The sequence below is a fragment of the Trichogramma pretiosum genome, unplaced genomic scaffold, assembly GCF_000599845.2.
Source record: "Trichogramma pretiosum strain Unisexual culture from Peru unplaced genomic scaffold, Tpre_2.0 scaffold9, whole genome shotgun sequence".
Taxonomy (NCBI): Eukaryota; Metazoa; Arthropoda; class Insecta; order Hymenoptera; family Trichogrammatidae; genus Trichogramma; species Trichogramma pretiosum.
This window is the reverse complement of record NW_019641697.1, coordinates 778,317-805,367: the sequence shown is the minus strand read 5'-3', so window position 1 is coordinate 805,367 and position 27,051 is coordinate 778,317. Positions and strand designations below refer to the sequence as shown.

The window sequence follows — 27,051 nt, the reverse complement described above, 5'->3', positions numbered from 1 at the left end:
TGATTCATCACCTGAAAAAAAGTACTAAGTGATTTTGTTGTTTTCTCGTTATACTTAACAATCTGTATTAAGTAAGATATAAAGCCTAAAATGCAACTAATATTCATATGGTGCAAAATAACTGATGTTATATTTACAACATAAACCAAATTATAAACAAGAAAATGACAGTGTGAATAGAAAAGTAGCTAAATAATATTACACTCAATAAGTGCGTGGAAAATGGAAATAATTTTGGATAGTTTTGAATAAAAAAATAAAAAATTATTAGAAATAATTTATAATAACATTTTAAATTTACTAATATATTACAAGTACATAATCAATATAGGTAGAAAATGATTTAACAACTAACAAAAAAGGTATTACTTGGGTAACTACTCACAACATTTAAAGCTTGGTATCAAAAACATTAGGATTTACAATTTGTTGTCATGCATAAGCAATTAAACATATTGGACAAGTATAGATTTATTAAAAAGTAATGTGTGATTAAAGACAATATTGGATTTGGCTTTACTTTTCAAGTTACAGTACTTGTCCATTAATATTTCAATAAGCACATTTCACGAATAACCAAAACTATCTACTTTACAATAAAATAAAATATAAAAAATTAACTTGTTTTCATGTTATAGTCTTTTTGAGTTAAAATGCATGATTTTTGCCTACACATGTGAATATTTTTTACGAAATAAAAAGCTTTGTAAACATAAACAAAAAAAAAATAGAAACAAACACTTATTCAATGATTATAAATGAAACAGATCTTTAACTTTGGTATCAAGTATTAAAAAAAATTTCTGTAATACTATAAGCTTATGTATCGATTTAGATCTGATTTTACACATAGCAAATCACACAAACCAACAAAACGATGATAATAGAAATAAGTATTATAATTGCACGAAATGTTTGCGCAATTTCCGTTAGTCTTTTATATATTTAGTCAATTTAGGAAATTCTAATTTTGCACAAATTAGCAAATACATAAGCAAAAAATTTTTATGCAAGTGCATAGGTTTGAAAGTGCTGCGAACAATTAAAAAAAAATGTATTGGCATAAGATACCAACTAATTTGAACGTGTATAGGTATATATATATTCAATATTATATACGTTGAGCGAAAATCAATGGCAGTAAAATATATATAAAAAATGCGAAAAAATGCGAAAAAAGAACAACTTTGTCAAAATTCTTGCATTTGTATGTACAAATTAGAACAGGCGCTCGCGTGAAAGAAGCCTGGGTGTTTAGGTGTACGAGTCATAGGCTTTTTTGATCGTCGCTTGCTCAAAAAAGCCGGACTAGGTGCTTCACCTCTAAGATTATTTGGCTCTTGCAGCAATTCCATTGCTTGTCTAATTTTGATGTTGTTATTTCTATTATTCACCTCGTCGGCGATGCTCTTAAACCTATTGTTGTTATTGACACTGGATTTACTGCGGTGTTTAGTCGTTGAGTCGGGGGAGTTACCGGTTAACATGGCTTGCGTCTGTGGCGGGGCGTTCATTTCTGCTTTGACGTAGATGGACTCAAGAACGGGTAGTATGGCACCGAGATGAGGACGTTTCGCTGGATCTCCTGCCCAGCATTGCTCCATCAAGTTCCAGCATTCGTCGTCAAAAACTATAAGACGTTCTGGTCTGATGCCTGAAAAAAAGAAGCAATTATGAGTAAATGTATAGGTGACGCGCTACACGTAAAATAAAGTATCGAAATAATACCTTTTCGAACACTAGTCCAGAGTTGTTCTTTGTTGTGAAACTGTTCGAAAGCGTAGGGCAATCTGACGTGTCCAGCGCATACGTACCAGAATAGGATACCGAAGGCGTAGATATCGACACTGGCGTCGTAGTGGCCGGTGAGCAGCTCCGGCGCCATGTGGACCGGTGTGCCGACGATACTGCCCGACATCATGGCCTCGGTAATGCAGAAGCCCAAATCGGTGAGCTTGGCTCGGTTCTCCGTGTCCAGCAGTACGTTCTTCAATTTGATGTCGCGGTGCACCAGGCCCTGCGAGTGCAGATACCGTATGCCCTCCAGGACGTCGATGGAGATCTGCACCCTCTCGAGCCAGGTGAGACCGCTCCTGATGCCGCAGTAGAGATCTCGGCTCATGCGATCGGTGATGAGCAGGACCGCAGCTCCGCAGCCGTAATTGCCGCTGCCGTACGTGTGGTCGATCACCGATCCTCGCAGCTTGAGGATGCGCTTGTGGTCCGGTATCGATCGCGTGAAGTAGAACTCCATGGCCAGGTCGTTCCAGTGCTTCTCGTCGGGCGGCACGACGGACTTGATGGCGCAGGGGCCGGGCGCGCCGCCCCAGCCGTCGCAGGCGAAAACTATGCCGTACTGGCCTCGGCCGATCTCTTTGCCTTGGTGCGGTATACCGTAACGTACCTGCAACAAAACAAGCGATTATTCATTGAGCAGCTTGTTATTTTTAATTTATCCGCCAGACGCCGTAAATCAAGTTCCGCCTCGATGCACCGAGAATAAACAAATCCAAGCGAGATCGTTAGACTCAATGGAGTGCGATAAATAGCGGGAGCAGCGCATGTGTGCTTTGCGTGTACGCAACAGATAATTTTTTCCACGTCGATTTTGTATCGAGTTGGCCGGTAAAAATGCGGCTGTCGAGCCTCGCGATAAAACGCGCAAAACTCGAGAGAGACTCGAGGCGATACTCTCGTTCGAAGGAAAGTAAAATAGTTCCAAATCCAAGAGAAGCAGGGACAGCCTCTCTGATTGTGTTCAATTAAAACAATGACGATAACCTCCATATTGCGAGCGGCGATTGCTGAATTCAGTTCAACATTGTTGATTTCCTCGTGTTTCGCAATTTTCATCGTATAAGCGCGTTATACTGCGCGCAAATTGATTTAGATCGTGAAACGAATATACATGGCAAGGAACGTCGAGCGTCGAATCGAAACATCGAGCCGTCGCTCGTTAATTAATCACTGGTAGAAATAAAAAATACTCACCATATCGCTCATACTGGTGCTCTCTAATGCCAGCTTGGCGATTCTCGGCGCGTGGTACTTCCTGATGGCTACCCTCTGCTCCTCCGTTCTCTCGAGCTTTCCACTGTAATGATTCTCGAGCGATCTGAGCGCCTGCTGGAACGTGTCGTGGCTGGCCTTGACTTTGTCGCGAAACTGCAGGGCTATCGCTCGGGCCAGTCGCGGAGGGCTAAGAGAGTTGAGCACGTCGACGGTGACCCTCTGGCGCCAAGCTCTGTTCAGCACGGGCGTCGGTGCCCAGGGCAGCGGTACGGATTTCAGCAGTTGTCGCACGCGCTCGAGGAACGAGTGTACCAGTGTGGGCGACGAGTTCTGTAGATTGACGGTGTACGCAGCCGACAGGATCTGAGCCAGAGCTTCGCTGGCCGTGAGGCTCGTTTCGTGATCGTAGCTCTTTTCCAGGCTCTGCAGGCATCGCTGCAGCGTGCCCACGAACGTCTCTCGCAGACAGTTGACCGACTCGATCATTTGGCGAGCAACTCGATCGCCGAGCCTCGACAGCACCCTGCGTTGCACCTCGGCCGTGGCGGCTCGCACAGTAGCTGTCCATTCTCTGTCTTCGTCGTCGTCGTCGTCCTCGTCGTCGTCCTTGATTTTCTTTTTTTTGTCGGGATTGCCGTCGACGGCGTCAGAGGCGTTGATTTCATCTTCGTCAGCGGCTTCGGCTTTACGATCATCCTTGTAAACGTCGCTAGCGTTGACTTTGTCTTGGTCGTTGTCCCGCGACGAGCCGGGCTTCGATTCCGACTTTGGCGTCGACTGCACCTCGTCCAGCATCTCCTGTATCGTCGCGTGCATCAGCTCCGTAATCTCTTGCTGTTTGGCGTTCACCACGCTCATGAGGCTGTAGTAGAGCTCGTATTCTTTTTTTTGCGCGTACGCTATTCGTACCGGAGTGATTTGAATCTCTCGCGCCATGTCGAAGGCACTGAGCATGAATTTGCGCAGAGACGTCGTGTGCACGTCGTTGAGTTCGTTGCTCACGTTGACGAGGTAATTTTGCAAACAACCACGAATGAAATAAACGATCTTGTCTAGAAACAGATAGGATTGGACGATCATTCGATGAATCTCGACGACGGGTTCGCTGTTGTTGTTGTCAGCGATCTTACCGGGTTTGGTGCAGGAATCGAGCAGATCGCTCGACACCGAGCGCTCCTGATCCAGCCAAGCGCTGTGATCCACTTCGCTCGGCTCGCCCATGAAGCCCAAGCTCGTCAGTTGATCCATCCACGTCAATCCCAGCGAATTGATTTGTTCCAAGTCCAGGCCTTCGTCGTCCTGCTCCTTGACCGAATTCAGCCGACTTCGGGTGGGCGATTTAACGGACGAGTACTGAGTCGAGCACGACCTGAGCAGCGAGTCCTCCTCGGTGGTGATGATCGAGCTGCTGTCGTCGCTCCAGCCTTTGCTGTGCACCAAGAGCCGGCGCTGCTCGCTCTTCGTCAAGTCCGCGCTGTCGAGACTCTCGAGGCTGAGATTCGTCAGGGCCGAGACGAACAGCACCGGATTGTTCGGATAAGTCTCGCGCAACATTCGCAGCTCGTCCATCGCCTCGCTCGACAGCACCTCTTCGCCCAGAGCGTAGAGGAACACCGGCAAAAGCTTGAAATTGTTCTTGGTCAGCACGCGTATGGTGTTGGGCTTGCAGTCCGGAAGGACGAATATTTGTACGCCGTCTTTCAGCATGGGCTGATTGAGCTTGATCTCGAGCACGTGCGGACAGCACGGATCGACGTTGTCGTTCTCGGTCAACTGCTCGGCCGTCAAAGTGACCCATGTTTTGTCGTTTTCCGTTAGGTAATCGACCACCTCGTACTCGAGGCCAAGTGTGAGATTCGCGTAATTCGTAGGTCCGTGGGTGATCTTCATCCATCGCCACGTGCCTGCGTATGTTGGCAGTAACTCGGTCGAAAGGATGTGATTGACTAGGGTCGCTTTGGCTTTATTATTTTGACCGAATATCACTATCGCTGGATTGTTGTTCAGAAGATTTTCGACTTTGTCCAACGTCGTTGCCGGCAAAAGATCCTCGACGATATTTTCTGTGGAACGAAATTATTAAAGGTAAAATACATCGAGCTCAATGAGCGAAGGATTTTTAACGGCTCTACGATTGTCTGATTGATGGAGTGCAAAATCATCGTTTATATTACTCTATTATCAAAGTTTATGTAGTGAAAGAAATGTTATTGATTGGCAGAAGAGACTGGAAAGTCATCGCGAAAAATTTTAATTCATGAATAACTTTATCACTCATCTTTCTTGGAAATGAAAAATAAGAAATGCAAAATTAATCAAAGCTTTTGTGTCTTCACCATATCTTGGTTTAATAATAGTTTTTAATAAGCAAGTAAGTGCTTTTAATCATACCAAGATATTTTCTCTTTGCGTGTAAAATATTCCATAGTAAGACAACTGATTGTTCTGAACATTATAAAATTAATTTATAATCCTATAAATGAAGCTTATATTGAGTAATGGTAATAAAAATATCCATCATACCTCCAGGAAAAAAATTTTCCAAACTAATAGATTCCAGCACATGTTTGGTCTCTTTGAAAATTCTTCTGATATGATTTTTGTTACGGTTGAACTTCCGAAATTCGTGCGGTAATTTGCTTACCATTTTGGATACTATTCTTGTATAAAAATATGGGCCAAGTAATTATCATAACCTGGAACAGGAAGTAATGAATATAATGAAGAATTTCCAGGGAGAAGTCAAATTGAAATACTATAATGACATATTTATAATTATGAGATCCTGTCACATGCATTCTCAAATGATCAATTGCATGTGAGCTTTTTGACTTTAAGTTCAGTGACATTGAATGAGAGGTGGTATACTCAGTCCATTGTGAATTTCAATATTTCGACGGACTTTAATCTCAAATGTTTTCAGTTCACGGCATGTTTGAATATGTAAATGAGTTTTAATAAAAGGAAAGCTAGAGTTCGATTTTAAATAAGACAATGATGAATGAATTTAATGCTGAAATTTGATCATTTTTAATCTGGAAAGATAACTAAAATCTCCCTTGAGGCTTCTAAAAGCAACATGAAATTATTTATCAAATAAAATTTCAATGGTCTCAAAGTGATATGGAATAAGGCTTCTCAGCGAGTTAATGAATGTATAAAAAAAATAGTCTCAAACAACAGTGTGATAAGTCGTTTATCTGTTTGCAAGCATGCAGCATCCTATAATTATAACGAAGTTTTGCAACATAACTGAGCAAATACGAAGGAAAAAAAAATCAGACTTACCAAGGTGGTTTCATCAGCTGCTTTTTATCGTCTTCTTTTCAAAGTTTTGTCAATTGGGTTTTTTTTATACCAAACGTTCGAAGAGCACCAAAAATTAATAACTGTTAAGCCAAGATTCACGCTATAAGAGGCCTGCGGAAAGCTCGAGTAACATTTTCTCCCCTCGTAAATATCACATCGAGGTTTGTGCAATCGCTCTCGATTTATATTGTTATTATAAATCGCCGGTCTCACTTGATTCCGTACTTGGATCCAAAGTTTTTCTCATCACAAAAAACGATCGAGCTTAACGATGTAGTGACATCGGTGTAGCAAGAGCGTGGTTGTGCGGTATTAACAAGTGGTAGGTATATCACCGAGGCGATAAAAAAAAAACAAGGTAATCCCCGCTGCAGACAAGTGTCACCACAGCGTGTTTACCTGCTGCTCTACATGCACGTCGACGAACTCCACAATATAATAATTCCACAGAGGCACTGATAAACTTTGCACAACGATCGCGGTAACGTCGACGATGAGCGAGTTCCGTGGGCTGAACAAAAAATTCGCCTCGCACGCGCTCGTCCTCGTGCGCTCAGTTATTTATCCTTGAACGATATTTTACGCGCAGTACGACACTTTTCTTATCGCTGCAATGCAACTATGCTCACTGCACCAACACGAGAATAGAGAGAGAAAGAGGTAAACGCGGGTTATACACACAAGCGTGACGAAAGTCAGGCTTAGACTGGACTTGCAGCTCGCTCCGCTGCTCGACGGCAGTCAGCGAGCGAGCGAGCGGGAACATTCGGTCCCATTCGGTGGATTTGTGTGAGCCACGAGAGGCGCGCGCGCGCGGGCGCCTGTGCAAGACTCCGAAAGCCAGAGCGTCGAAACGGCAAGCGTGCGTTACTGCGGCGGCGTGGGCTCGCTCGGGGGAAGGGGTAGAACCGCATATAAAGTTACACACCAGAACGTTCGCCATCGTGTACGAAACACAGGGAAAAGCGGCCGCGTATACGAATACGTCGGCGCATACACTCACAATTATATACACTCGTATAGACGTATACACCGACTGGCGAGTAAACATGGCGCACGCATTCAGCAGTTTTTAGCATGTATGCGCCTCGATGATCGTGCCGTGGCTCTTGCCCTAGGTATATTCAACAATAATTCATATATCATTTACCATAATCGAGGTATGATTCGCGCGAAGCCGCTGTTGTCATTTTTAAAATGTCCTTATTTTCAGCGCCACGATAAGCTCCGAATCAAGTTGCCGAGTAACGTGAATAACGCTCTGTGTATTATCAGCACGCCTATAGTTAGAGAGAGCGAGAGAGATCGAGACTCGAGGAGCAGCGCTCACGGCAGCGAGTTTTCTTGGTTAGGTCGTCTGCTCCAAAATGGCTCCAGACCAGCTAGGAGCGTACTACGACAACACAACAATAGCTTGAGAGCCGCCAGGACGGAAAAGCCGGGCGGCATCGGCTACCCCGTGTATCGAGGCTCTATGTGCTACGAAAAACTCGGCCGACCTCATGGGATCGTTCGCTTGATCACGGTACTTTCCAAGATCTGCTAAGAAACACAGAAATTTGTTCAAAATGAGCAAGCTATCCTTCAGAGCACGTGCTCTCGATGCGTCCAAACCGATGCCAATTTACATGGCTGAGGAACTGCCCGACTTGCCGGACTATTCCGCGATCAACAGGGCAGTTCCTCAAATGCCAAGTGGTATGCAAAAGGAGGAAGAATGTGAACACCACCTTCAAAGAGCTATCTGTACAGGCCTCATCATTCCAACACCCGAAGTCACTAGCTTGACAGATGCTGACTCCTATGAGAAAATCTATCCTGGTGACTACAAACAGCCAAGGCAGTTGATTCACATGCAGCCCTTTGCTATGGAAAATGATATACCGGATTACGATATGGATTCTGAGGATGAAAATTGGGTGGCATCTCAGAGTCGTAAAATGGATATCACTGCCTTGCAGTTTGAAGAAATGATGGATAGATTGGAGAAAAGTTCAGGTCAAAAAGTTGTATCTCTCAGTGAAGCCAAAGCCCTTCTTAAAGAAGATGATGATTTGATCATCGCAGTATTTGATTATTGGTTGAACAAACGCTTGCTCACGCAACACCCTCTGCTCTTATCAGTGAAAACTGAACAAAGAGTTGGTATGGCAGCCAATAATCCTTACTTAGCCTTCAGGAGAAGAACTGAAAAAATGCAAACAAGGAAAAACCGTAAAAATGATGAAACTAGTTATGAAAAAATGCTCAAACTCAGAAGAGATCTTAGTAGGGCTGTCACTTTACTGGAAATGGTTAAAAAGAGGGAGAAAACCAAACGAGAATATTTACATCTAACGATTGAAATTTATGAAAAGAGGTATCAAGCACAAGACTTCAGTGGGTCTCTGTTGTCTGAAGTTACTACAGTCAAGTCACCTAGACCAGCTTTTGCTCCCATCTTTACCAATCAATTTGGAACTCATCAAAATTGGACCAACAGAACTCACGCAAAAGAAACAACTCAACAAAGAAAAGAAAAAAGGCAATATCGCAAAAGAAAATTCAAAGATAACAAAAGTAGGGATACCTTGGTCAATGAAATACATAATGGTACTAGAGATTCAGATTATCGTGCATTTGGTAGTGGTTTGGAATCATTAGCTAGTTCAGATGAAGAAGATAGTGCTTTAAGAACTTCACAGACATTCTTTTCAGAAAACGAAGAAGAAATAGTGGATGATGGTTTATATGTGTTCAAACGTAATAGGCATAATAATTATTTGGCTCCTCTCCCTACTGGACTAGGGTGTAGGCATGGCTCATCCAATGGAGATCTTAATAATAAACATAAGTACTCTATGACTAGTATTAATAAACCAACACTCAAATGCATCGGTCTAGCAAGGAGAAGGATAGGTCGTGGGGGCAGAGTGATTCTTGACAGATTATCTCACAACATAGATGATTTATGGGGTTCTTTAGGCTTTACGATTCATAAATCTAAGCAAGATACATTAGGCTCAACCAGTCCTAAAGTACCTGACTCTGAAGTGAAAGAATTGCATTATCGGCCTAAAACAATGGTATATCCGGATAACCATAATGTCAGTGAAGAGAGTAGTGAAAGCGAAAATGATGATAATATGTCAGAGAAATCAACTCCTGGATCTACATATCCTTTCCCAGCTGAAGCAGCATCAATTTGTATAGACATTGAACCAAGTCCAATGGAAAGTGATACTTCTTTCAGTGCTGAATTTAACATAGGAGATTATTTTTCAATGGACAGTGTAACAAACTTTGAAAACGATCTTATGAATTGTGATAATTTTGACTACACTGACTTGGGTTGCTCAAAATTTTCGATTCCGTCAGATGCACCGAAAATTTTCGCAACACCGACACACTCTCAAAACAGTGAGTCATTCAGTAATAAAACTGTAAATATTGAAAGTGCGCCAGTGCGTCCTGAAGTGAAAAGTTAAGTTTTTTCTTATTTTTGAAGTAGGACAAACGCGATCATGCTTGTGAATTTAGCGACTCAAATGATTGTGTGAATAAGTTCGCTAGTATTGTGTAATTTGTATAATTAAATTATTGTCATCAACTTGAGACTTAATCAATTGGTCTTGATGATTGTTATGAATAGTGTTTATTTTTAGATGTAACTTCTGTACCATATGCATAGGTAAAGGAATGAAAAAAGACACTTGTTTACTTATGTTTGATAAGTTTCTATTATTCTTGATAATGAATCAGAATTAAAATACAATTGTAATAATAATATTTATAATACGATAGTATTAAAAAGTAATAATAGTGTAAATATACATAATAAACGTCACAACTACATAACATTAAAGCATTCCTTTCTTGTTTCTATTTACAATATACAAATTCAAATAATATACAAAAATAATGGATTGGGCGCAATTTACGAGAGCTCAAATCCAGTGCTGCTGGTAACGGCGTAGCGCAGCTTGTCTCGCAGAGTGCACTTTTTACGATAATTTGGCAATTTGAGCAAATTGAAGCAGGTCGACGAAGTTGGCAGACGGTTTTGGGGGTCTTTTTTTCTTATTGTAAAAAAACCACGTATGACGCTACCGATCGTATCGCCAGTGTCTTCGTCGTCGCTGACTTCGATGCATCTGATGGAAAAGGGTGGATCCAAATAAGCGAAACCGAGCAACGGTGGCTTCGAGCAGCTCGTGACGAATTTCAAAAATAGTCCTCGCTCGCGTTCGGTGAAGTCCTTCTCGAGAATTTCCCAGAGCCAGCGTACGACTCGGTGCTTGTCGTGAAAGCCGCCGTAGTATTGCGTGTACTTGCGCAGATCCGAAAGATCGACAGGAATGTTGTCGCCGGATATGAGTCGCTGCCATTCCGGGGTCGAAAAAATGGTAAGCCATTCTTGTTTGATAATCGATCGGAATCCCTTGGTAAAGGCCGTTATCTGGTGCTTTATCTGTTCGTACATGCGGAAGTGTGCCATAAGGTGTATGTAGTTAATCTTGTTCTCGTTGGTGACCGGCACGGCTTTGCCGCCCGATTTCAGTTCGAAGGTCTGGATATCGCCCATTACGCTCTCGTCCAAGGAAAATGTCAGTCCCAACTCGGCCACATCACCGTCGTAGTGCTTGACGAGGGTCAAGCTCTTGTAAAGGTCCTTGTCGAGTGACGCCAGCTCGTCGAACCAACTGTGCAGCAGACTTGCGGACTGGCCGCAAAACTGCGAGACGAAGAACGAGGCAAAAGGCACGTCGACGACAATACCTTCGTAAACGGCTTTGCCAAGCATCCGACCGATGAATTCGAACAGCAACAGATGATTATCTTGCAGATGTGACGAGGACGACGGGTACAGTCGATTGTCGTCCGTTACTTTGAACAGGTTGAAGTTCGGGTCGAACACGCGTTTGATAATTTCTTCGAGGAATTCCTTGAACACGCCGTCCTGATCTATTCCAGCTTCGTCGAGTCCCTGCTCGTTAACGAATCTTACTCTGATGACTCCCTTCAAGGAGCGGGGACTCAGTACGGATAATTGCCTGTAGCCGTCTTCGACGATTTTCGACCTGTGCACAGTGATGAGGGTCGCTGGCAGACTATTTCTCGAGCTGCTGCTGCTCGACAGGCCCATCGATTCTTTCTCGTCCGTCACGTAATTACGAAACAGTCGAACCCGCTCGTTGTGCGGCAAAATATGTGGCATTATCGATAATATCACAGTGGCTTTGCGCTTGCCCTTCTTCAGATCTGTGAGGAAGTTCGAAACTCGTACATCTTTTATCAGCCAATGATCTTCAGGGCAAAAAGCCTTTTGGCAGTCACGTCGATATATTGTCATTAATAAATTACGTACTGACGTGAAAACTGAACTCCAAGATACGGTGACATCGTCGATCAATCCGTAGAATATTGACTTGTAGAGGAATTGATTTAAAAACTGTGATATAAGTAAAAAGTCGCTCAATTTGAATGGATGCTGTTTCTCGTACATTTCTATATCATCCAAAATTATTACGTAATGTGTCATACAATCACAAAACAGTATGAGCATCTCAAACTCAACAGCTGTGCCTTGTGGATTACCTGGGAATAAATTCAAAAATGCAGAAAGGCCACAGTCTGGTCCTAAAGTTCTGAAAAATAACCATAAGTTATATAAAATATTGTCTTCTTGATAGCAAAGTCCTGTTAAAATTGTGGATTTCATTTCTTTCAATGTACACAGAGCTGTATAATATAAGGAGCAAGCTTGAGCTATTTTATTTGACTCTGAACTTCCAAATTCATTAAAGTTTTTTCCAATGTTGCCTTTTTTTGAACTGATTCCTAAAGCTGCCTTTGAGAATATTGGTCTTTTACCATTTGAATTTTGTGGGTCCTGCAGCATTTTAACTGATTTACTTATAATTTCACTGATAGGCAAGCTTAGAAGTTTTGTAACTATTTTTCCAGTCCATAGTCTAGATAGCTGAACTTTGATCAATGGAATAGTATCTTGCATGTATGGCTCTTCGGCTTGCTCAAACCATCCCAATATTGGATGCCAATAGGTGGTGTGACTTGTTTTGGTTACAACATATTTCTGGCACATTGTTAACATGTTAGAAATGACATGAGTAAAATCAGAAGCAACTTCTTCGATTAAGCTCTCTTCCTCCATATAAGCTAGCTCCATTAGGTTGGCCATTAAACATAAATAATGATTGCTGCTTAGTGTGCTATGTATCTCCCGCACATTTTTATTTGACTTTAATAAATGTATACTTTGAGAAAAAATATTGTTTTGTTTTATCAAAGAAATACAAGCTGATTGATCTTTATGATTAAGATGATACACCAGCGAAGGTACACTAAAAATAAACATTACAAATTTCAACAATAAATCATCTCCTACATTTGAAAAAATTAAAGGTCTTATTGTTAGTGTGATGATTGCTGTCAGAGCTACTGGCTGCAAACTTATATTTTTTCTGCATAATCCTTTGATCAATAATGTTTGCATGATAGGATAAAAGTTGTTCTTTACCAAGTGACCTGTAATATTGGAGCAAAGTTGGTTCATACCTGCTTTTAGTTTGCTCAATTCTTGCACCCTCATGATTGCCCATGACTGTGTAGATGTAAAACTTACAATGGTATTCAATCTTAAAAGAATGCACTTATAATCAGTAAAGCGCTCTGGTTGTAAATCTTCAAGCTCTATTAAACAATAATAAAGAATTTTTTTGACTTGAGCTATCCACAGAAGGTAGCGATCCTTTATAAGTGCAACTCCAATATAAGAAAGTTTAATGGAATCCGACTCTAAACTATGAAGTAGATATTTGCACACGTTGTCCAATTTTTCCTTATCTCGCTTTTTTTTGTAAATTTGTAAAAACTTGTCAAGGATATCATAGACTTCAGCTGCTGGTTTGAGCTTGATCTTACTACTATCTTCTGAGCTTATAAACAAGTTGTCAAATTTTTTAAACATATCTGTAATATCTCTTTTTCGTTCCAGCCAACATCGGACGCATTTCTGTATTTTTATAGCAGCTAATTCTTTGTTTTTTTCATTAGCACGCTCCTCGCGAGCGTTTTTGGTCTTTTGCAAAAAATCTTCCTTAGACGGCTCGTTTGTTTCCAACATTTTGATACTGTTATTTAATTTCGGAAGTGCCAAATAAACGAGTAAATGATTCAATTCTTATACTACTACACCAGTACTAGCTCGTTAAAATTAGCATGGTACAATTTTGAAAATGGACAATAGTCGTTAGATTGTCTAAATGATGACTGAATTCGTTCTTGTAAAACATTATTTACGTTCTTTTTTAATATTTGTCTAGTCAAACATGTCTAGTACTTGTAGTCGAAAAGATACCAAAATCAAACTATCATTGATATGGCTGTGAATATGTACAGCCACTAAACTGCCAAATGAGCAAGTCAGTCCAACGATCCGGATCTTGGTACAAATAAAAGAAAATCTGCGGCGTGCAGACAATAACAAAATAAACGAAACAGAGACACTAGCGCTAACTAGCGCACCGTTTGAAACTTACAAATGCGGGATTAGAAAATATTTGAAATTTTTATTATCTCATTTAAACACGGATAATTAAGTGATATTTTATGATTTCAAATAAATTAGAATAGCAACTTAACAATGAATGTTCTATTTTATTTAATTCCTTTTAATTAAACTTCCAAAATAATTATAATTTACCGACCAATGACATATAAGTGCGAATCGTGTATCATTGCGCATGGGGTGCAGACTGCAGACTACTCAGTTCAGTCATCAGTGCTCAATGTACGCCATCAGAGACGACAGTAAAAAGGTTAAGTTACTGTAAATATTCTAGCAAGAAGCGAGCGTTTGAAATTGTTAATTAAACTTTTTGAAGCTGAAACGAGTAATTACTATCATACTTATTTAAAATGACCTCGGCTGTGGAATCAATGGTCGTCGATGAGAAGCAACAAACAGATAAGCCGGTCGACAGAGAAAAGGTATAAAGCTGGGGAGATGGCAATAAGTATGAAATCGTCTCACTTGATTTTACTATTGACTATTAATTTGCAAAATTGTATAAATTATAGACTTGCCCCCTATTGTTGAGAGTATTTTGCAACACTGGAAAACATCATAACATCAATGAATATACTAGAGGCAATCTTCCTTCAAATGAACTTCAAATTTATACTTGGTAAGAATTTAATACTGGGAACTTGCAATATTATTAGTCTTAAAAATGTTAGTTCATACGTTATTTATTTGACTTGCTCTTAGGATGGATGCGACATTAAGGGAAATCACAGGCTTGGTTAAAGAAGTTAATCCTGACGCTAGAAGTAAAGGAACTTATTTTGATTTTTCGCTTGTTACTCCTGAATTAAGATCACCTGGTTACAGAATGCGTGAGATTGGTGTGACATGTTCAGGTGCTAAAGGTGCAGAAGATAATAAAACTCTAGCTCAAGCAAGGTTGATTATTAAATTTTATTATTTAACTCAATGCGATAAAAGTAGTTATATTTCAATTTATTTCATTAGATTCACAATTGGAGACTACCTGGATATCTCTATTACTCCACCAAATAGAGCACAACCACCTGGCCGTCGAGGAGGAAATTTTAGACAGTACTGACAGAAGAAAAATAAGCTTTTAAAGTAAGGTTTTCCTGTTTCATTAACATTAACTTCATGCAGTTGATTACTTTTATTTCTATCAATTCAGAGTGTTAAATGTGGACAGAAGATCATTGATTTAACTGTAAAAAGTGATAATTAAGATGAACTGTAATGCTCAGTGGACTAAATATGTTATATATCTGCATCAGATGAAATCCCGCGAATTGCGTATCTATGTAAAACTATAGCACAGCTATTTACAGCTATTGTATTCAATTTACTTTTTAATTTTAGGAATTAAATATTATCTTAAAATGAAAGTTGTAAGGAAAAGTGTGAATTAATTTTTTTATTTTTAAAGAAAGGACATTTCAAATATTATTAATCAAATATTAATAAAGGAAATATGTGAAAGAAACTTTTATGATGAGTTGAATTTTTCATAAATCGTATATTTTTAGGTAAATACCTAATGCCTCGTCAATAAATTGATTATTTACAGAAAAGTCTTCTATGTGTCGTACATTAGTTAATTTTACACAATACATAGATCTTAAAAGTTAGGAGCATTGCGATACAAGTGAAATATTTCCCAAAAAATGGCACTGAATCGTCCACTTAACGATCATATTCTGTTTATTCTTCCACATAACAACATAAATTATCAATTATAATGTATAGCTTCAACATTATCATCATTTTTTTTCTTTTTTTTTCACATTTAATATCCGCTTCGATTTTTCAAGGGCGACAAGTGGATTAATGAATTGTCGCGTGTGTCTGAATTTGAAAGCTTGCGCAATTTGAAACTTAATATTATATTTATAATTATATTTTTTCTCACGTAAATCGATGATGGATGTAAATGTATTTTCTTGTCAGTTACAAAAATATGTCAATAAACCTACAATACAACAGACTATTATTTATTTTGAAACTTTGTGATGAAAAGTGCAGTGTGTGTACATAAAAGTACGTAAGAAACAAGATGATGTTTTGATTTGTCTAGATTGTTTATGTAGCATAAAAAAAAGTAACACACATACTTATGTCATACATTCACATCAGCATCCATCATCAGAATAAAATGGATTATGACTGTCCCATTTTAATGTTTTTTTTGTCATATTTGCGATTGAACACACGCGAGTCAAAGCACGAAAATAGTTATTTTATAACCATTATAATTTAAGTTTAATTAAAAGATTCTAAAAGCGCATTTATCGTAAGAACTACGTATCTTTTTCGTACTTTGACCAATTGATATCTTGTTTATTTTTTACTTTATGATGATTACAGTAGTAGTGTAGAGGTGGGAAAGATGCAGAGTATACAGTTATCACACTTTTATGTAGTCGAAGCATGACATCGACTGATTCTTTGAGATTATTTAATATACATAAATATTTTTTATTGCTACAGAGGTCTTGATCCAGTCTTCGAGAGGATCCAATTACTCATTTAAAGAAAAAACTGGAACAATTTATGCATCTGTGTTTTTTATGATCGTTATGCTTCTAATTCCAGTAAATAAATACTATTTACAATTCATATAGACTGATGAAAAATCATTTGATAAAAAATGATAATCCACTCAATATAATAAATATATATATGTACAAATGTCCATTTCGACAGGAGTACTTAGTACGCATGATTATACATTTTTAATGTCAATCGGAGTTCGCATTACTATTTTTATACATAAAACTACAGACATTTACAAAAAAAAATGTGTATAAACTATCTTATTCTCTACATACGATAACAATAACAACAATAAACTTTGTAACACGAGTCAAAGAATGAAAAAAAAATTACGGCTGCATTTTATAGATCAAAACCCCTGGATTTTTAAAAAAGTTCCTACAATTTTTCGTCCGTAATGATATACAGCAGATTCTTGATTTTCAATTCCACCTACTCATACGTACGGCATTTTTTTATTTATATTACCACCATATATAAAAAGGTAAAAACTAGAGAATTATCAAATAATGCGTGAAAAAATACTTTGTGTTTTTTCTTTCCTTTCGTTTTCTTATGCGATACACATTCTTTTAACTTGTTATCAATAAAAAATTGAGCTATGATTATTACACTTTAGCAAAACCAACCCCTTTTAAGACATGCGATTACTTAAATGCATAGTTTTAATTTTTTCATGCTTTTGGTAACAAATAGTACTGCATTTTTCTTTCATTGAAACCATGCAAATATTTATGAAAACATTATACATTTTTTTAATATAGCGATGATGCAAGAAAAATTGGAATGTTATATGTATCTTTGACTACGATAATTTTCAATTCATTCATTTTTCTGCCACTTAAAAATTACTCACGTCGTATTTAGTATTCTTTTCCCATCGATCCTCAATTTTTTTTAAAAGGGTATAATGGCATAGTTTTATATATATATTTTTTATAATATTTCTGACTACTGCCCAGATATTGATTGGTACTTATACGATTAAAAATTGTCTGAATCTTCTTTAAATAGATTGTACATTGGTTGATTGGAACAGATTTTCAAGTGAACATTTTCGTTCTAAGCCGGCTTCCATGAAATATTCAAATACCAGTTATTACCCTTAAAAAACGAGTAAACTTTAGCGTTATTAATTTGAGTTACTTTTACTTGTATTACTAATACTTGTAAAAAAAATCGTGTTCCGTTCTCACATTTTTTTTCTTTATTTTCAATCGTGAAAGTCACTGGAAAAAGTTGCCATACACGTATGTAATAATTTATGTCATTTGATTTTCATCTATAATATTTATCCAAATGCTATACATTATAATTTTAAAATTAAATCAGTCTAATTGCGTATTTTTTTCTACATTTTTACAGTGTCTTGAACTTTTCCGAATAACTTTTTGCTCGTTTTTGACTTTTGATGAAAGTTGTACGATTCTTCCAAAGAATCCAGTCAGAATATAAAATTTCAAGTTTATTTTTTCGGAAGTACCCCAAAATTTCGTGAAACTTAGCTCTGAATAATATTCTTTGCCTACTAAATTTTTTTTCTTAAAATGCTATACGTATACGGATATAATGTGTATTTAATTTTCAAAGTGCATATACGCAGTGATTTAAATTTATTCCACAATTTTTTTTTACCTTTAATTAATTATTAATTGATTTTTTTTTTACTTTTAATATCGTATTGATGATGGATTGAATAGTCTAGTCGTTAATTTATCTGCAGTCAATTGAAAAAATTGTTCTTACAATGGGCGGATGCTAGATAACTTGTCACGTGCCCAACAACAATTACATCTCTAATCGAAAAATTCAGTTTAAGTCCATTACATTATCATATTATATTTACTTATCAAAACCGCAACTTTTGCATACTTTGTATGTTAAACGTGCGATGTCTATACTTTTCGAACATGTACGTGCCGTTTCTAATTATACGGAGGTCGTTCGGAAGACTCTCCAAGTACAATTTTCACCAACACCTACCAAATGATTTTTTTACGTGTAAAAATTTCCGATTTGTCCCTACCTCGATGAATTAGATTTTTTAAAAATGAGACAAATTAAACTTGAGGTAAATGCAAAAATGGATAAATAACAATAACATCAACAATAATAATCACGATTGTACATCAAAATGCATCGAAGAAAATGTAATAGAGGCAAATCCAAAAATTTTTTACTCCACGAAATCGACGGCGCTTGTCTTCAACGTTTTACTAAATTTAATTAATAAGAATTCATTAAGCACTAGAAATTTATTTTCATCTGATAAAAGAAAACGTCTATGCTATTGTAAGGTTAAAACTTATCTACTATTTAAAAGCTCAATCATAATTGAAATTAGAATTCGTACAATTTATTATGAAAATATAAATTTACTTTCGCGAATATTTCTGGCTAATAGAATTGGGTTGTTTTTCAAACAACTAATAATAACATAAACAATATATTTACAAAATGATTCTTAAACGAAAAACAGCAAAAAAAGTTGATTGCTCATTCGATTAAATGAATGGTAAAATTTATTATACATACCGCTGACGAATCTTTGACTTCTTACAGCTGGTAAAACTATATGTACAAATGACCTATGAAAATTCTCAGTAATTAAATTTAGCGAAACATTTTGTAACGCAGATTCGTTTCAATGCATTGTACTTTCAAGCCTAATGATATGCATCAAATGCATGCAAAAAGTCTCTTTGCTTCGAGAGAAAACCACATGGAACACAAAATTGTCTCACTAAATATAAATTCGAATTCTAACAAATAGTTATCTAATTTTTATACACGGACACATTTGCTCGAAGGTCGCTTGGCCACCTCGCCATTACATTCTATACATTTACAAATATTACGCTAGTTACGCTTATAATCACTACGCTTGATAATTTCTCGAAAGTGTTTTTACTTTTTGGCGTGAAGTGCAAATCGAGGGGCTTGCAATCGATGATACGACGATTAAGGAAGAGAGGCAAGTTTACATACATATAAATATGGATTGATTATTACAGTTCTCGTACTCTCACGCGCTTTCACTTGCTGTCCCTATACACAAAGTTATGCTCATACGTTAGTCGAAATATACATACAAGAAATCGAGGCTCCAATACTCTTAACATAGTATTTTACTTCTCTTTTTTTTATGCTTCATAAATATGTATAATGTTCTAAAATGCGCGTAATGTATATACCTATATATATTTGATTTTTGTTCGTGCTTCCTTTTTCTTTATTTCATTGTAATTTGTGTTCGTATCGTATATACTAATAATATGTAGAGCTCGTCAAATATATATCGTTGTTTGCGTTAATTGCTTGTTTTCAAAGATATGGATGAGTCGCCCTGTTGCACGTTCCAACACACTTTTGCACGCACTGATTTCTTTCGTCGTCGTTTAATGTCAATTTTGGCAAGGGCTGCTTTTGATTTGCATTTCTTTTCTCTCCTTTTCTCATCGAGTCCTGGCGATCGTCTTTAGTGGCTGATCATGTACAACGTAACCTGCAGAAACAAATCTGAATCTTGGATTTTTTCGTTAGTCTTTCTGCAAATCAGCCGATAGTGCCGTGCCCCGTGCGTGTGTTGAAAATTTTTTTTTCTCTTAAACATTTATTTGTGCTTCAGCCAGGAATGTTTGCGATCGAGCGCTTATTAGTCGATTGCTCCGATCAAAGAGTACAACTGCAGTGAGAAAAAATTCAATATTTATAGCCGCTGCAATAACCGAGCATGATTTCGCAGCTGCGAGCGAGCCACGGTACCGTACCTACCTAACGACAGAAAGTCCGCCAGTCTGCATTAAAACCAGGGCGGCAATTGATCGAGGCGTTGTCCAGCGCCCACCCCGAGCGACTACGCGTCATCGGGTAACTGGACCTCGGCGGCCATGGACAGGTCCTCGGCCATGTCCTCGTCGGGGCCGGAGTCGTGTCCTTGGCTCTCCGGATAATCGCGGTCGTCGTTGATGCAGGCCTCGTCCTCGGGGTCGTGTTCGACTGGGCCCTCCATCTTTATCAACCTCGATAGTTTGCCGCCTTCGGGACTCTGTCCTTCGCGCTTTATGTGCATGCTCGAGTCATCCATTAACGGGGAGTTCCTGCATAATTTTTCATATTATATTCGACTAGACGTGAATTTTTCCATGAACAGTTTTCAACCTACATTAGATCGTTGTGGCTCATATTGTGATCTTTGTCTGGGCTGCCAGCTGTCGACGTACACATGGCATTGTTCAAAAATCCCATATTAGACTCGCCGAGTGCGGCCTGAAAATACTTTACAAACAAAATGCATTTCTTCGTTCCTCCAATTACTATCTAGAATAATTTTTTCATCTTAGATACCTGAAGATTGACATTCAAAGCGTCACCGTACATCGTTGGACTGTGTGTGAGTGTCGGGCTCTTCGAAGGTACACCTCTAAATGGTGAACAACAGAAAAAACCACTAATCAATTTTTTAATCGATTTTCTTTGAGGTGCATATTATTTATATTAGAGAAAATAGTTTGTGTGTGGGTATATGTGGGGGATGTGCGTGTATGATTGTATGAGTGAATCGTTCAATTGGTTTCGAATATTAATGTAAAAAATGGAATATTAAAATTTAAATTTATGTAAATATAGATATATGAAAAGATATATTATAAAGTAGATAAAAATTGGGATCAGAAAATGGAACACATAAGTATATATATTTATAAAAAGAGAAAAAGATTTTCAAATATTAATATAAGATATGAATAGAAAAATTTGAAAAGCGACATATAAATTATTCTAAGAGTATATTATATAAAGCACAAACATGTAATATAATGAAGAGAGATAAAAATATGAAAAAGTAGAAAAAGTGAATCAATGATTTTTCATAAATATAAATATTATACATATACATAAAGCATATTCATTAAATTATACTATTTAATATGTTTTATATATATTATATATCTAAGTATTTACGACTTGAAAAAAATGTAATAATAATAAGTAGTTCAAATAGATAGAATTAAATTTGAAAAATAGAACAAACTACATGATTACCTATGACCTTTCGTGTGAGTCATGACCCAGGACAGGAGCGATATTAGATTGAGTGTACAGATTTACAGAAGATTAAAAATTTAAAGAGAATTCGGCCTCGTTGCTTCGTTTTTTTTCATGAAAACTTAATTAATGTACAATATTTTAACGAAACTTGAAGCAAAATGCGTCACTTATAAACGGCCCAAGAGTTTACCTTGGAACGATCTTTCTCGCTCCCTCGCTTCGTCTCTGACTCGGTCCGTGCGTTGAAAAATGTCCGAGAGCAAAAATTGTGTATACATCTGTCAAAATATACACGCGCGAGCTCTTGCAAATAACTGCGCAGTTTAGATGAGTGTTTGAAAAAACAATTAGAATAAATATTGAGCGTGAGTCGTTTACAAGATACGCCGAAAATAGTAACAACATGCATTATTGTTAATCTTTGCCTTGAAGCCGTTTATGAAGATGACGCTGTCCGAGGCTCAAAAAGTTACATTTAAAAGTAGTAATATTAAAAATTTTAAGATAGAGAGAAATGTCAAAAATACATTAAGATATGGTAAAAATTTATAAAATTTAATAACTAGTACTTAATAATAATGAATATAAATAAGCTTAAGATATAAAAGTTTAAACATTAGAAAAAATTCTGAATGGCCTCGAGATCTTCGAGTAATTTATTGCTTATTATATGGATTTATCTCAATTATTATATGTTAAAAGTCATTAATGGTACCTTGAGTAATGACGAAGTCTCTCACCTCCACCTAGCAGCCCCGCATCAGCTTTCTTATTTTTCACAATAGCACACGTCACACATTATTAAGTACATTTATGCCAAAAGCAGGTGAAGCCCCGACATTCGAGAAGCATCTACACGTAGCAATTACACGTGCACGCTATAATCGCAGATATTTTTCTCATAATTTTTGTTTCAAATTTTTAGGACATTGTGAAAATACCTGCGATTCGTGCGATAATCTTGTGATTAAAAAATACGAGCAAGCCATGCTGAAAAAAGCATTCACTCCTCAAAAATAAATTCTCATTTAGCAGTAATAAAAGCGTAAAAAAATATGCTAGCGACTAACAGAGGATAACGATCAAGGATATGGATTATTATTCAAGTACAATTAACCCGCAACGATTTAGACTACTATCAGAGAATAGTGTTATCTTCGGATCGAGATCGTGCGGATTTTCGTGTACGAAAGTATCTATTAGCATGAGCTAAAAAAAATCTATGAAAGCAACTTAAAATTAACAATAACGCTTTGAAATTTGCAGAAGCAAAAAAGAACCTAACTTTACAATACAAAATCAAGTATCTATTTATGCTCTGAGCGATTCCGAAGGTTGTGCATTAAATACACGTAATTTGGTCTATTTTATATTTTAGATCGATTAATACATTTACATCGAACAATGCTAAGCTTCAGAGAGGGCTTCAGCGTGAAACAATTTTTTTCTGATCGCTCGTTGTTACAATGTTTAATTTTGAATTTAGTTTCTCGCAAAGCCACTCAATGGATACAAATAATGCAAGAAATTCTAAACGACAACGAAGTATAGGAGCAAATAAAAAACTCTGAAAGGGAAAAGGTAAAGAAGAGAGCGATAAAGAGAGAGAAAAATTGGAAAAAATCATAGAGAAGAAAAAAATCAGGGTGCAAAGTAGAATGCATTAAAAAAATCAAATCATTGAAATGGACAATGATAACCAAACTTTTTGAAATGATTTTATAATAAACTTTAAAAATCATTGGTTTTTAATTGGGTTGAGAAAATTTTATCATATTATTTTTATTAAAATTCGTGAAGTTATGTACAGCCAAAAACTATACGATTAAAATTAAAAAGAACAATTGGGTTAGAATAAAAAATAAAAGTGAATGAATAAAAACGAGAAAGAGATCGGACGATGCAAACATTGATAGCAAGACGGACTACGTCGGATTCACGCCTTTTTTTAACAGTACATCTTTAAGTGTTTTTTTTTTTATATATTAATATCAGCCAGCAGCGCAGTAATTTTTTTTTTTCTAAAATAGTGGTAGTGCTTACTGTGCGGAGTGGGGTGGAGTGGGTGATGGGGTTGGGTCATATTTCCTGGGGCGGCCGCGAGACAGATGTCGCCGCTTTACGAACTCGGCGTCGTCCACCATCCAGAATGACCCGAAGTCGTCCTCATAGCGCACAAAACACTTGTGCAACGATAGATTGGTGCGGATCGCGTTCTGTATACACAGATAAAAAAGACCACCAAGAAATAGAGAAAAGAGAGTACAAACAAAATTCAGATGGTTTTTGTTTTTCTAGCTGTTCAAATTAAATAAAATTATTTTTTTAATTGCCTTCGCTGTAATAAAAAAATTCAATGATTTTCATTTCTCCTTCTGCAGGAACTTGCTGAATATGCCTTGGAAGAAATTATGGGAAAAGAAAATGGCTTCACAAAGAGCCTTTGTCACGAGTTCGTTTAATTTAATAGGGATATTTTTAGATTATCCATTTTCTTATCATATACTCACTGATGAATCGTATCATAGATAGAAAAGAATGCTACAATTTTGACGCGATAAACATGCATCTTTGAAAGCAATTTTCTTTTCGAACGATTAATATTTAATAATTTTATAGTTATTCTTAGATCAAATGACTATCTTAAGACGACTTCATCCCTACGTATTTTATAAATTAACAACTAAATGCCTCTCTTTTATTCTCTGTTTTTGGCTTTTTTTCATTTTCCGACGGTGTGACAATGTGCGTGCATGTTTCAAACACTTTTTTATAAATTATAACGACTCTTTTAACGAGGAAAAGAGAAAAGAGATAGAGGCAAGTAGTAAATAATGCAAGATATCATAAACTTTGTGTGCGAGAGGAAAGATAAGTGGTACATGGAAATTTTGCTATTCAATTAAATCACTCTCTTACTAAAAGTCACGCTTAAAAATCCAAAAAAATCTTCTCTTCCGTCTCTTGTTTACGAACAAAAGAAGAAACGGAAGAAGAACTCGTACTTCTTATTAAGGTATTGATTTGCTATTTTATTCTCTTTCCATTCGTAATCATTGTAATGCACACTTCTAATAGATTTATAAACACATTTGCACACACACTAACAAAGTATTTAAATTTATGTATACAAATTTCAATAAACAGGCATTCAAGAAGATTTAAAAATCTAATATAAATAATCGAAAGAGACTGGCACTGTTAGTCGCTGCAAAGCTCGCATGCTTGTTAAAGATTCCTGTCCGCTCTCAACTCTCATACACACTCACAACCCCTCATTTTCATGTATCACATTTTTTAATGCAGCAGACTCACAACAGGTAGTCTCTTAAAATATTAAAATTATAGTTTCACCAAGTCGAGTTTGAATATTGCTATAAAAAAATTACTTATAAGAAATAAAACATGCATTCAATGCAATATAAAAACTAATTTACAAATTATTTAATCAATTGAAATTGGCATTGATCAGAGTAACTTTAAAATATGAAAATGAAAATAAGTTATATTAAAAGTTGGCATATAATAAGAATATAATATAAGATAAAGTTTAAATTGCGATGATAGCCATTTATTGCAAACTGTTCAAAAGCAAGCTTCTCGACTTGGAGGTTTTGTGAACTATTTTTCACGAACAATAAATATAAAAAACAACAAGTTTAAAAATGTGAAACAATTCAAGCTACATTAGATTAAAAAAGCTAGAGATTATAATTTAAAAACACATATAGTAAAAAGTTGTAGACCCTATGACGAAAATGTCACAGGATAAAAATTTAAGGTAAAATCTACATAGAAGAAAAACACATAAAAATAGTTAAAAATGTGCAATCAAGTTCAAAAGTGTTTAATATAATATAAAAGCTTCTGACGCCAAACTTTTAAGCAATATAATACGATATTTGATCGATCTCAGTTTGACGCCACTTGTTAATTAAGATTAAAAAGCAGGTGAAATTCTAATAGTGATTTCTATATTAAAAGAGTTAAAGTTTGGCAAAATGTTTAGAGAATAAATATATCAAGTTATTAAAAAGTGTGATGATCTAATTTGTGACTAGAGAAAATACATAAAAAGAGATAAAACTTGTGAAAGCGTGTACACCAATATGATGTTATTTGTACATGTAAAATGAAGGCTACGTTTCTATGAGAAAAATAAATCGGTGTATTTTATAAAAAAAAGCGTAGAAGTTGTATGTGTTGGTTATTTTAAAATGAGCAGAATAGATAAATGTTGTAATGACTTTGTAATCAATTTTATGAAAATTTATAGTGTCTGCAATTCGTTTTGTAAAAATAAAAGAATAATGGATACAATAGAGTAAAGGGGTTGAAGACTATTTAAAAAATTGTGTATTCGTCAGAACTATATTAATAGAATATAAATGTATCTACTCAAGTGAACATAAGAAATTTCAAACAATCAATCGTACTGCAATTTTCGATAGCATCAACAATTTTTAATTCTTAGCTAAAATTTTAAAAAATAAGAAACAAATGAACGATTGGTTGTTTTCAATTAAATTGTTTTAAATACAGCACCATAGGATTGGTTGGATTCAAGAAAGTTAAGTATAAATTTTAATAGATATAAAAATGTGTAAAAGATTAAAATTTAATATAATAAATACCATGAAAAATTTGAATAAATTTATGAGTAAATGTATAAATTTTAAAGAATTTGATGTAAAAAATATGAGTGAAAAAAGTAACGCGTAACTGTCGCTATTCATGATGAAGATAATAGGGAATAGTATAATAATATAATATAAGAAAAAGTCGAAATTTTCTGAGAAAAAGGGGAAATGTCGATAATATATAAATAGATATATTTTTGAGGGTATTGAAAAATTTTTTGATTTCTGTAATTGTTTGTTGCGGGGGCCAACGTACCCAGTCGTGCTGCAAGCGCGTTGAGGGCGTCTCTTGTAAAACTCCACCTCGTCCACCGTCCATACGGCCCCCTTCACGTTTTCAACTCGCATGAAACATTTGTGGAGAGACAGGTTGTGTCGTACTGCGTTCTATACAAAATAATAACAATAGACTAAATAAGCAACGCAACATAAAATCAACTAAGCCCAACTCAATCGCGACTCAGCCGCGGAAGTCGGATCGGATGATTCAAACTTTTTACCAAAAACAAAATCAAAACAATAAATCGAAATAATTGATAAATAAAAATATTAATTCCTTATGATTTTGCCTTCAGCTTCTCATAGTCGGCTTATTTGTCATAATTTGCTGTGACTATGTGAAACTTTTCAACTCAAAGTATTTGATATAAAAATAACTAGCTTTTTCATATGAAAAGGAAATATCATGAGTATCTAAATATCAACCAAATGTTTAATGTGTGTGATAGCGGGTAAAATTTCCACAGTTTCTTAGACGATGGAAGTCAGTGAAAATTCTAGTTGAATGCACAGGATGACTTTGGATTTGTCAAAAATTGAAAACGATCATTACAGAGTATAAAAAAAAGTCGTGTACATTTTAACGAAAGAAATTATTGAAATATAAATGTGCAACATTTAATAACGTGTATTCTAATGTATGTTTGAAAACAAAATGTG

General features: G+C 36.4%; 5 protein-coding genes across 18 annotated transcripts in view; 2 read left to right on the top strand and 3 right to left on the bottom strand.

Annotated features, from left to right (window-relative positions):
• Positions 1 to 264: 264 nt before the first annotated feature.
• LOC106651613 (dual serine/threonine and tyrosine protein kinase-like) lies at positions 265 to 7,023 on the bottom strand. The gene is made up of 6 exons (XM_014370203.2): positions 6,301 to 7,023; positions 5,536 to 5,708; positions 4,143 to 5,075; positions 2,992 to 4,064; positions 1,729 to 2,404; positions 265 to 1,654 (listed from the first exon to the last, which is right to left on the bottom strand). The coding sequence occupies exons 2-6, from the start codon at positions 5,657 to 5,659 to the stop codon at positions 1,191 to 1,193; spliced, it is 3,270 nt and encodes a 1,089-aa protein (XP_014225689.1). The 5' UTR covers positions 5,660 to 5,708; positions 6,301 to 7,023; the 3' UTR covers positions 265 to 1,190.
• A 149-nt stretch (positions 7,024 to 7,172) lies between these two features.
• Positions 7,173 to 10,165, top strand: LOC106651669 (enhancer of polycomb homolog 1). The gene is made up of 2 exons (XM_014370294.2): positions 7,173 to 7,439; positions 7,535 to 10,165. The coding sequence occupies exon 2, from the start codon at positions 7,890 to 7,892 to the stop codon at positions 9,786 to 9,788; it is 1,899 nt and encodes a 632-aa protein (XP_014225780.1). The 5' UTR covers positions 7,173 to 7,439; positions 7,535 to 7,889; the 3' UTR covers positions 9,789 to 10,165.
• LOC106651667 (ubiquitin-protein ligase E3B) lies at positions 10,017 to 13,780 on the bottom strand. The gene has a single exon (XM_014370293.2). The coding sequence runs from the start codon at positions 13,445 to 13,447 to the stop codon at positions 10,238 to 10,240; it is 3,210 nt and encodes a 1,069-aa protein (XP_014225779.1). The 5' UTR covers positions 13,448 to 13,780; the 3' UTR covers positions 10,017 to 10,237.
• A 308-nt stretch (positions 13,781 to 14,088) lies between these two features.
• On the top strand, positions 14,089 to 15,255 carry LOC106651590 (histone deacetylase complex subunit SAP18). Of its 2 annotated transcripts, XM_014370163.2 has the most exons (5): positions 14,089 to 14,313; positions 14,404 to 14,510; positions 14,594 to 14,788; positions 14,858 to 14,974; positions 15,042 to 15,255. In XM_014370163.2, exons 1-4 carry the CDS (start codon positions 14,242 to 14,244, stop codon positions 14,949 to 14,951), a joined length of 468 nt encoding a protein of 155 aa, XP_014225649.1. In that variant the 5' UTR covers positions 14,089 to 14,241; the 3' UTR covers positions 14,952 to 14,974; positions 15,042 to 15,255. The 2 variants fall into 2 exon arrangements, with proteins under 2 accessions (XP_014225649.1, XP_014225648.1); XM_014370162.2 differs by having other exon boundaries at positions 14,858 to 15,255.
• A 4,623-nt stretch (positions 15,256 to 19,878) lies between these two features.
• Positions 19,879 to 27,051, bottom strand: part of LOC106651589 (forkhead box protein P1-like) — a 140,039-nt gene continuing 132,866 nt past the window's right edge. For 8 of the 13 annotated variants that reach the window (XM_014370152.1, XM_014370155.1, XM_014370158.1 and 5 more), the window contains 5 exons: positions 23,516 to 23,688; positions 20,771 to 20,846; positions 20,589 to 20,701; positions 20,198 to 20,523; positions 19,879 to 20,108 (listed from right to left, as the gene is read on the bottom strand). In XM_014370152.1, the coding sequence (XP_014225638.1) occupies positions 20,280 to 20,523; positions 20,589 to 20,701; positions 20,771 to 20,846; positions 23,516 to 23,688 (606 nt within the window). In that variant the 3' untranslated portion in view covers positions 19,879 to 20,108; positions 20,198 to 20,279. Of the gene's footprint in view, positions 20,109 to 20,193; positions 20,524 to 20,588; positions 20,702 to 20,770; positions 20,847 to 23,515; positions 23,689 to 26,368; positions 26,500 to 27,051 lie in introns of those variants that run through there. The other 5 variants (XM_014370156.1, XM_014370157.1, XM_014370161.1 and 2 more) reach the window with 3 other exon arrangements.